Source organism: Narcine bancroftii, chromosome 5 (assembly GCF_036971445.1).
Source record: "Narcine bancroftii isolate sNarBan1 chromosome 5, sNarBan1.hap1, whole genome shotgun sequence".
Taxonomy (NCBI): domain Eukaryota; kingdom Metazoa; phylum Chordata; class Chondrichthyes; order Torpediniformes; family Narcinidae; genus Narcine; species Narcine bancroftii.
The window spans coordinates 62005261-62016602 of record NC_091473.1 but is presented as its reverse complement, the minus strand read 5'-3'; the positions used below and the strand labels follow the sequence as shown (position 1 = coordinate 62016602).

The window sequence follows — 11342 nt, the reverse complement described above, 5'->3', positions numbered from 1 at the left end:
AAATTCAAACCCTTCATTGAGACTCTGGGATAGCCCAGAGAAGATTTTTGTTGAGTTGGACAAGAATAGGAAAACTGTGTCAGAAATGGATAGTTTCAACAAAAATTGGATCCAATCATGAAAAAAAGTGTAAAGGCTCAAAAATGAAAGCAGCTTGGCTCACTGCAAGAAATATTCTTAAAAAATATAGATGAAGTAATGGCACAGTAAAAGTGACCGCAGCAGCAGACCAGTTAGGGGCTTATCGGCTGAAGGACCCACACAGGCTGTGGGATATTGGTGACGTGGTGAAAGGACCCACACAGGTTGTGGGCTGCTGGAGATTGGCTCATGGGAACCACGTATCAGAACTGGGATTGGATTCAAGAGGTTGCTGAAGGCTTCCAGATTGTATCAGAGGTTTAGAACAGGAGCTCAGGTTGCCAATGCTTTGAACAGGAGTCTGGTGGCTGCAGAGCCTGAGGATGCACTGAAGATGAATCCACTGAAGGTGAATGTCTCTGAGGGGGACTCTATTTTGCTTCTTATTGTTAGGAGCACCAGGCATTGTTCATGGCGACTATTTGTTTGCCTTATGGCAGATCTTATTGATCTTATAGAAAGACAAAATTATGAAAGGGATAGATGATACTGGCACGTTGTTGAGACCAGAACTAGGGGACATCACCTCAAAAAGACTGCTGTTAGAATTCTTAGATCATATCAAGGTGGATAAATCTCCAGGTCCAGACCAGGTGCATCTGAGAACACTGTAGGAAGACAGAATGAAAGTTTTTGGAGTCTTCTTTGGCTTGGCTTCGCGGACGAAGATTTATGGTGGGGTAATGTCCACGTCAGCTGCAGGCTCGTTTGTGGCTGACAAGTCCGATGCGGGACAGGCAGACACGGTTGCAGTGGTTGCAGGGGAAAATTGGTGGGTTGGGGTTGGGTGTTGGGTTTTTCCTCCTTTGTCTTTTGTCAGTGAGGTGGGCTCTACGGTCTTCTTCAAAGGAGGTTGCTGCTCGCCAAACTGTGAGGCGCCAAGATGCACGGTTTGAGGCGTTATCAGCCCACTGGCGGTGGTCAATGTGGCAGGCACCAAGAGATTTCTTCAGGCAGTCCTTGTACCTCTTCTTTGGTGCACCTCTGTCACGGTGGCCAGTGGAGAGCTCGCCATATAACACAATCTTGGGAAGGCGATGGTCCTCCATTCTGGAGACGTGACCTGCCCAGCGCAGTTGGATCTTCAGCAGCGTGGATTCGATGCTGTCGGCCTCTGCCATCTCGAGTACTTCGATGTTGGTGATGAAGTCGCTCCAATGAATGTTGAGGATGGAGCGGAGACAACGCTGGTGGAAGCGTTCTAGGAGCCGTAGGTGATGCCGGTAGAGGACCCATGATTCAGAGCCGAACAGGAGTGTGGGTATGACAACGGCGCTGTATACGCTAATCTTTGTGAGGTTTTTCAGTTGGTTGTTTTTCCAGACTCTTTTGTGTCGTCTTCCAAAGGCGTCTTGGAAGACATTTTTAACTCAACACTCATGAGAGGAGAATGGCAAATAAGGTGCTGTTATTTAAAAGGAGCTGCACAGATAATCTGGGTAACTACAGACCTGTTATCCTGATGTCAGTTGGAGGGAAACTGCTGGTTTCTGAGAGAGAGAATCTATTAATATTTGGATATCCAGGGGAAAACTAGGGAGAGCCAGCATAGTTGGGTGCATGGGAAATCTTGCCTCATGGCTTGACAGAGCTGATGACAAGGGCAAGGATGTTATTTTTATGGATTTTAATAAAATGTTTGATAATGTGTGACATTGTAGGTTGGTATGGAAGGTTAGGGCACACGGGATAGGAGACCAACTGGATAGAAAAAATGGGCTCAGAGATAGGAGTCAGAGAGCGACTGCAGGGGCAGTTTTTCCAAATTGGAGGACTGTAACCAGTTAAGGGCCTTACGGTTCGGAACTGCGTCTCTTACTTTTTGTTATATACACAAATGATTTGAACAAGGATGTTTGTGCCAAAGGAAGCAAGTTTGCTGATGGCATGAAAATATGTACTACAGTTGACAGTGAAGAATATTACCTGGGTTTGCAACAGCATCTACATCTAGAGGGCAACGTTGGGCCTGACTCCATGTTGTGTATAGATAAGCACAGACTCACAGCATGTAAACAGACCACAGGCCCAGCTGGTCGTGCCATACAACATGCCCTCTTGCTTTAGCTCCACTTGCCGATATTAGACCCACGCCCCTTTAATCCCCTCCCATTCGTTGAGTTATCCAAGTGTTTCTTAAAAGAAGCTAACATATCTCCCTCCACCATTGTGTCTGGCAGTTTGTTCCATGTGCCCACTGCCCTCTAATGAAGACTGTCCCCTCACGTTCCTTCCAAATCCCACATCCCTCACCTTATAGTTAGGCCAATAAGAGGATGGATAACACTTATGAGAGTAAATTTATCGGTCCAATAGGGTGAAGTATTAATCAAGAAATAGAGAGAAGGCAAGACTATGGGTACTTCAATTTTCTATTGGGCAAGACAAACCAAGGTGTCATTGCAAGAAGTGACTCATTGACGCAGTTGGGACATTTCCTTGAACAAAAGTGATGTGAAGTCAACCAAAGAATATGCTTGCTTAGATATAGTCTTTTATTATGAGGCAAGGATAATTAGTAACCTTGCAGGAAAGGATCATCTGCAGAAATCACAACAGGATGAAATTTCACCATGAATGAAATACCAATCTCCTTCCCCCACACCAGACTTCTGAACTAAACCTATTTGCATAGCCAAGTGATGTGAAATGGCTGAGGTGAACTGGGAGATTTGAAGTTACAATGGAAAAGAAACAGTGCGGATTTAAAGAAACATTTGAAAATACTTTATTCAGTTGCAAAATGCTGAGCAATAAAAGCTCTATAGAAACTGTACCCCACCTGTATCTGTGTCTAACTTGATCATTTTATACTGATAAGAGATTTACCCAATTTTTCTAAAAGATAGTGAATTTGAGAATAGGCAGGATATTCAAACAGAAAGAAGTCCAAAAAGGGGGAAAATCAATTGTGAGGGGAAACTAGCAAGTAATTTAACAAGACAGTGTAGGAAGGTGCACCAGGAAATCTGGCATGTATGCATGTCCTTTAGAAGTTGAAACCAGAGAAGCAATGAAATAAGGAAATGACCGAAACATTACATTTTGCATTTTGTGTCCGTCTTCGCAGCAGTGATGGCAAAAACTATCCCAGAAAGAGAAGTGAAGCAGGCATTAATAACATTGAAGAACCTAGTACTTATTATCAGTTAAAAAAAACATTGGTAGAATAACAAACAGATCAAAAAGACAATTCACCTGGACTTTGTGGCGTACATTCAGAGCTTCTGCTTGGACTGGCTGCCGTGGACTCAAACGCTGCTTGAACTCTAGGTACAAGTTTGCAGATGTTGCCACTATTTTAGGCAGAATCTCAAGCAGTGGTGAGACAAGAGTCCAAGAAAGGAAGGAGATGGAGAGTCTGGTATCAAGACAACAATCTCTCCCTCAATGGCAGCAAAACGAGGGAGCGAGTCAGTGGCTCCAGGAAATGGGGCACATGACTGTGAAGTTGCAATCTGGGGAACGGATCGCAGGAAGCACGTGGGAGGCCATCAGAAGTGCTGCTGGAGAAGGCAGAAGCATGGAAAACAGGCTGGCATCAGGGTTAGACTGAGAGTTAACCCTCTCATACCCCTGCTTTGACAATCTTACTCTCAAATGTAAGATTGCTGCAGAAGAAAATGTACCTGAGGCTGCATCTAAACCAGAGAGAAATGAAGGGATGCTATGCTCTGGTGATTACAAAATCCTGGCTCCAGGCCACATTCCAGCTCAGCGATCCAGCTGGATAGCCTTATCTCTTACAGGGCAGACAGAGACACTGCTGCTTCTGGCAAGACTTGAGGAAGGCGTCTGTGCACTTACATCATGAGAACTGGTGGGCCAATGTCTCTGTTGCTCAGCAGAGATAGAGTACCTCCTGGTGAAATGTAGACCCTTTTACCTGCCCATGGAATTCTCGGCCATGTTGATTGCCGCAGTTTATGTTCCGCCTTCGGCTAATGAGGGTGAAGCCATGCAGGAGCTTTATGGTGCCATCTTCGAAGCCCAGATTTCCCACTCTGACGGTGCCATGATTGTTGCTGGCGACTTCAATTGTGCCAACCTGAAAACAACTTTACCACAGTTTCAGCAGCATGTGAACTTCACCACCAGAGCAGAGAACTCCCTGGATCAGGTGTACACCAATGTCCCTCATGCGTTCAAGGCTGCACCTTGCCCCACCTTGGTTACTCGGATAACATATATGTACTGATAACACCAGTGTACAGGCTGCTGGCAAGGCAAACTAGGTCAGTTCGTAGGGAGATCAGAACATGACTAGAGGGTATGCAGGTGGCTAGGGATCAAGACTATTACGGATCAAAAGTCAACCTTGTTAATGAATGACAATGACGCCTCCCTTCTGGACTGATTGAACATCTTCTATGCATGATTTAATGAGAAGAACAGGATGATGCCAAAGAAAGCTCTATGTCCCATGCTTAGCCACAGCTGAAGTTATGAGAAGCCTATCCAGGGTGAAACCACACAAGATGGCGGGACCAGACAACATACCTGGTTGGGTACTGAAGGATCGCATAGACCAATCAATGGAGGTCTTCATGGGCATCTTCAACAGCTCACTGCAGCAGTCCATCATTTCTGCAGGATTCAAGGCAGCCACCAAGATGGCAACAATAACAGGCCTCAATGAGTACCACCCTGTGGCACTGACCTCCACTGTCATGAAATGCTTTGAGTGTCTAGTGATGGAACGCATCAAAGTACACATCCCAGAGTCACTGGATCCATTTCAATTTGCCTATAGAAGAAACCGTTCCACAGATGATGCTATAGCCTTGTCGCTTCACTCCGTCCTGGCCCACCTGGAGAATGACACTTCATACATCAGGCTGTTTGTTCATTAACTTCAGCTTGGCATTTAATACAATAATAGAGGCTGGTGGAGAAGATGACCTCACTGGGACTCAACATCCCTCTTGTAACTGGACCCTAGACTTCCTAACAGAAAGACCACAGTCTGTCTTGGTTGGTAGCAAAATATCAAGCACTGTCATACTGAGCACTGGCGCACCCTCAGGGCTATACGCTCGGCCTGCTCTATTTCACGCTACTGACCCACAACTGCATTGCCAGATCCAGCTCCAACAGTGTCATCAAGTTTGCAGATGGCACATCAGTCGTTGGCCTCATCAACAACAATGATGAGTCGCTCTACAGATAAGAGGTGGAAAAACTCTTGAATGGTGCTACGAGAGTAACAATCGAGTCACAATGTAGAAAAGATGAAGGAGATAATCGTGAACATCAGTAGGACCAGGAATGACTACCCTCCACCTCGTATCAATTCTGCAGTAGAGAGAGTAGACAGAACCAAGTTCCTAGGAATTAATTTAACTAATAACCTGTCATGGACACTCAACATCTCCTCAGATGTCAGGAAGGCACAATAGCGACTGCACCTCCTAAGAAAACTGAAGTGGGCAAGGCCTCCGGCCACCATTATGTCAACCTTCTAGAGTAGTTCTATCGAGAATGTCCTGGACGGCTACATCAGAGTGTGGTATGGTTGCTACAGAGAAATGGATCTCAGGTCAATCCACAGGACCATAAGAGTGGCATAGAGGATCACTGGAGTCTCCCCCTCCCCCATCGATGTGATCTACCAGGATCATTGACTGAAGTGGGCATGCAAAACCAGTGAGGACCCCTTCCATCCTGCACACAGCATCTTTCAGTTCCTCCCATCAGGGAAGATATACAGGAGTATCACAGCCAGCACCACCAGGCAGAGGAACAGCTTCTTCTCAGAGGCAGTGAGAATACTGAACAACCAAAGGAACTGCTCATATTAACCATCCAAGACTCTCATTTGCACAAAACAATATTTATGTATTTATTTTTTAGATATAGGACCTGTCCTGTTCTGGTTGTATGTCTGCATGTTTTTGCACCAAACACTGGAGAACTCTGTTCCATCAGGTTGTATTTGTATAATCAGATGATAATAAACTTGACTTGACCCATGTACATCATTAGTTCTAGGGTGGAGAGCTTCAAGTTCTTTACAGAAAATATCACGAATAAACTGTCCTGGACCAACCACATCGATGCCTTCTCCTTGTTATAGCATCGAATCTACTTTCTCAGAAGCAAAGGAAATTTGCCAGATTCCCAAGATCTTTTTACCAATTCTTCCAGATGCACCATAGAAAGTATCCTGTCTGGATACATCACAGCTGGGACTAAAACTGCTCTGCCCAAGGTTGCAAGTAACTGCAGAGTTGTCAACTATCACACACACAGCCCACCTTCCATCAACTCCATCTACACTTCCCACTGTCTCAGGAAAGCAGCCAACGCATCAATAGATCCATCCCACCCCACTCACATTCTCTCCTCCCCCACCCCTACATACTGCGTCCTGTAGTCTTTGACTTACTGTGACACTACGCCATGAACTCTTTGTCCCATTGTGGCACTACACCCTGCACTTTTATTCCCCACATTCCCATCAACTCCCCCAGATTTCCTACTAACCTGAAATGGCTCATTAACCTCCCAAGCTGCAGGTCTTTGGGATGTAGGCACAAACCAGAGCATCAGGGGCAATCCCAAGGGGCCACAGGTGAATGTGTAAACCCTCCACAGACAGAACCGGAGGACAGGACTGAACCTGCATTGCTGAAGCTCTATTTGTTGCATCCATTCACTTAATGGAGCAACTTTATTTCGAATTTTCAGCTTAAAGATTGTTCCTGTGCTAGTTTGAGATAATTTTTCTGCCTCTTTGTTTTCACTTCTCCGGACAGACTTGTTCAGTTGCATGTCCCATTTACAACCTCTTCCACTTTAACCAACAGTTACTCTGTCCCTCAATTGCTCCCACGATTCCTACCACAAGCCTTTCCTTTGGTATCTCTCCTTCCTCCCCATCTCTTTACTTCCCCAGCCAGACAGGGCAACCACATAGGACTATTTACCAGATGACAGTCAGTAGTTTGGAGATATTGTACTGGTTGGATTTGGGTAGGCTAGGAGATAGGGAGCTGGAATTTTTAAAAATTAATTATTCAGGATCTGGCATCATGAAGGCCAACATTTGTTTAACATTCCCATTTACCCTTGCTGAACTGCCTGCTAAAGACATCGCACTGAATTTAACATCTAGGGCATAATGCGATCACCGTGTCTGTGTGGGTTTCCTTCAAGTGCTCCAGTTTCCTCGCACGCACTGAAAATGTACAGGTTTTGTAGGTTAATTGGTGTATTTGGGTGGCATGGGGTCATGGGCCGGAAGGGCTTGTTACTGTGCTGTATGTCAGAAAAAAAATTGTTGAGTTTGGAGTTCCAGGATATGAGTTTATTGCCACATAAACAAGAACAATGTACAGATGCACTGAAATTATTACTTGCTACAACCAACAAAGGTAAAAATTAAATTACTGCAAAGTGACACTAGATTTAAATAAAAGATAATAAATATCAAAGGATAAACATTTTCACAGGTGCAGTTCATGCAAATAAGTGCCATATTTCAATGGTGCACACAATTCTGTGAGTGATCCTGGTATAGTTCATGTTTCTTGTGAGGATAGTATGAGGAGATTCGAAAGCCTGATAGCAATGAAAAAAAGCTCTTGAACCAGAAGTGCTGGTCTTCAGAGTTCTGTACCTTTGCCAGAAGGTAGCAGTGAAAGAGGCTGTGATCAAGGTGATAGTACTCCCCATCCTACCTTAACCTTAAATGATACATAAAGATTTGTCTGCACAACAAAACCATCTCTTTTAGTATTAACTGCAACTCTGAAGATTTATCAATCCTTTTTTCATTATTATCTTTTGTTTTCATGAAGTAATTTAATTTATTGTCTGCATGTAGTATACCTGTGTAGCTGCAGCAAACACAGAATTTTGGTGCATATGTACATTGTAAAAAACTTTCATCTGTTTGAACTCAGTCCTGATTGCCGTAGCAGCAGTGGCCACCTATACACTGCTTCCTAATCCCAAGATCAACTAAATTAATTCCACTCACTTGGTTGAACCTTTTTACAAGCAAGTCAACATAATGCAAACTAATCCAAATTTTGTAGAGATTCAGTGGATACCTGGAGCAGCTTTTCCAGTTGGTAAAACTTGCAGTGAAGATCCTCAAAATTGTTCTTGTAGAGCTCGCGAAGGCCATAATCATACATGATCTTCACCAGGACACAAAAGGCCTGCTCTTCCGGCATCTGGAGGGTGAAGGGGGTGGAAGGAGGAAAAGACATTCGGAGTCAGGATCCAAGGCATTTCGCACATGGCTATGGATGTGATAGATTGTGACACAGAACGCATCTGGACTTGGGGTTGGGGAAAGGGAGCCAGCTCAACAGTGTGGGTTCACGGCAGAGGTCCTGCACTACTGAGCAGCTCTGGTTCATAGAACATTACAGAACAGTACAATATAGGCCCTTTAGCCCAAAGGTTTGTGCCAACTTACATAAATTCACTCCACAACAATGCCAGAATCTATTGATTCCATTTTTAAAAAATCTAATTGTTTACATCATTACAGGAAAAAAATGATAAAACATTAATCAAATATCCATAGTCAATTATACAAAATTTAAAAAAATATTTTTCTCCCCATCCCCCCTCCCACCCAAAAGTAAGAAAAGGAAAGAAAAGAAAGTAACACCTACCATTTAATATACAATAATATTTGCATATACAATCAATAATTGTTATTAAAAATTACTAATTAAGAGGAGTGGATAAGATAGAAAATGAACTAATTTTATGTTCTTTATTATCTACTTCAAATCCTTTAATTTCATTATCAGTTCTAAATACTTCTGCCACTGGTTTAATCGTTAATGCAAACAAAAAGGGTGATAATGGACAATATTGTCTAGAAGACCTTTCAAGCTAAAAGGGTTGTGAGATTTGTTTATTTGTAATTATTTTTCATTTTGGTTGATCAGACAATGTCTTTATCCAGTTTAACGCTTCCACCAGCGTTGTCTCCGCTCAATCCTCAACATCCATTGGAGCGCTTACATCCCTAACGTCGAAGTACTCGAGATGGCAGAGGTCGACAGCATCGAGTCCACGCTGCTGAAGATCCAGCTGCGCTGGATGGGTCACGTCTCCAGAATGGAGGACCATCGCCTTCCCAAGATCGTGTTATATGGCGAGCTCTCCACTGGCCACCGTGACAGAGGTGCACCAAAGAAAAGGTACAAGGACTGCCTAAAGAAATCTCTTGGTGCCTGCCACATTGACCACCGCCAGTGGGCTGATAACGCCTCAAACCGTGCATCTTGGTGCCTCTCAGTTTGGCGGGCAGCAACCTCCTTTGAAGAAGACCGCAGAGCCCACCTCACTGACAAAAGGCAAAGGAGGAAAAACCCAACACCCAACCCCAACCAACCAATTTTCCCCTGCAACCGCTGCAATCGTGTCTGCCTGTCCCGCATCGGACTTGTCAGCCACAAACGAGCCTGCAGCTGACATGGACTTTTTACCCCCTCCATAAATCTTCGTCCGCGAAGCCAAGCCAAAGAAAACGTATATGGAATCCCAAAAATATTAAGTGTCACAAATATAAACTCCCATTCCAATCGATCAAATGCTTTCTCTGCATCTAATGCTACTGCTACTGCAGGCATTTTCCTATTTTGTACTATATTTACCAAACTTAAAAATTAAACCATGTTATCTGCCACTTTTCTAATAAAGCGGAGGTCGGAGAAGTAATAAAACCAGTTTGATCTAAATTTATTAATTTTAGCAAAAATTTGACTAGCCTATTAGCTAACAATTTTGATACAATTTTATAGTCTGTATTCAATAATGAGATGAGGAATGCTATAAACAATCTTTCCATTTTTTTGGAATTACAATTATTAATTCTGTTATAAAAGATTCAGGTAGATCATAAATCTCTTTCATTTGACCTAATACCTCTATCGATACAGGTATTAATAGCTCCTTAAAACTTTTTATAAAATTCTGGTGGGAAACCGTCTTCACCTGGCACCTTATTATTCTGTAGAGACATTAGTCTCATAAACTTCTTTTCATGAAAAATTCTCAGTCTTATCTTTTCATTCTCCTTTAACACTAGTAATTTAATTTGCCTCAAATAATCTCTTATTTTATTATCATCTCTCTTAGACTCTGAATGATAAAGTTTAGCATAAAAGACTTTAAAATGATCATTTATTTCTTCCATTTTATAAGTTATCCGTCTTGATAATTTCTTTGTAGCAATTATTGTTCTAGAGATGTTTCATTTTTAATTGCCATGCTAAAACTTTATGGCCCCTTTCACCCAACTCGTAATATTTTTGTTGTGTTCTCATTATATCTCTCTCCACTCTATAAGTCTGCACAGCATTAAGTCTTAATTTTTTCAACTCTAACAATTTCCTCTTCTCCTCATCTTTATGTACTTGAATTTCCTTCTCCAATTTCATTATTTCTTTATCTAATTAATTTACTTCTTTCATATATTCTCTCTCAAATATGTCTTCATTAAATCCCATAATACAAACCTACTCACAACTGATCCTTATTAGTATCTAGAAAAAAAATGTATCTGTTGCCTAATAAGATCACAAAATTCCCTTTTCGTCAACAAAATAGTATTTAACCTCCATCTATAACCTACCTTTTGTTCTTCCAATGAAATAGACAAAATTAAAGGTGAATGATCTGATAAAACGCGCGCTTGATATTCCACTCTTTGTACTCTATATTGAAGTTGTGCAGAAATTAAAAACATATCTTCCATGAATATGTTTTAAATCGAAATGGGTAAATTTTTCTCAATATATCCACTAAATCCATATCTTTCATCAAATCTGTTACCATTTTTGCTATATTATTTTTCATAATTCTATCTCCAGATCTATCTAATTTAGGGTTTAAAGCAAAATTAAAATCCCCTCCCAATATAACTTTTCCCTTGGCATTTATTAAATTCATAAAGACATCTTGCGTAAATTTGCCATCATCTACATTTGGAGCAAATATATTCATTAAGATCTATTGTTCCGAATAAATCTGACAATTCACCATAACGTATCCAATATTTTAACTGGTAAATTTTTATTAATTAATATTGCTGTACCTCTAGCCTTGGAATTAAAAGGTGATGCAATTACTGTTCATACTCAATCTCTTTTTAATTTTTGATGTTCTTTTTCCATCAAATGTGTTTCCTGTGAAAAAGCTATGACTGTTTTAATTTTTTTCATATAAAC

The 11342-nt window shown here is 42.0% G+C and overlaps 1 protein-coding gene across 12 annotated transcripts in view; it reads right to left on the bottom strand.

The window, feature by feature from the left end:
* rabgap1l (RAB GTPase activating protein 1-like) overlaps nucleotides 1–11342 on the bottom strand; it is a 458975-nt gene that overhangs the window by 195771 nt on the left and 251862 nt on the right. For 10 of the 12 annotated variants that reach the window (XM_069937564.1, XM_069937563.1, XM_069937559.1 and 7 more), the window contains one exon: nucleotides 8199–8324. In XM_069937564.1, coding sequence (XP_069793665.1) covers nucleotides 8199–8324 — 126 coding nt within the window. Of the gene's footprint in view, nucleotides 1–3339; nucleotides 3437–8198; nucleotides 8325–11209; nucleotides 11234–11342 lie in introns of those variants that run through there. The other 2 variants (XM_069937569.1, XM_069937570.1) reach the window with 2 other exon arrangements.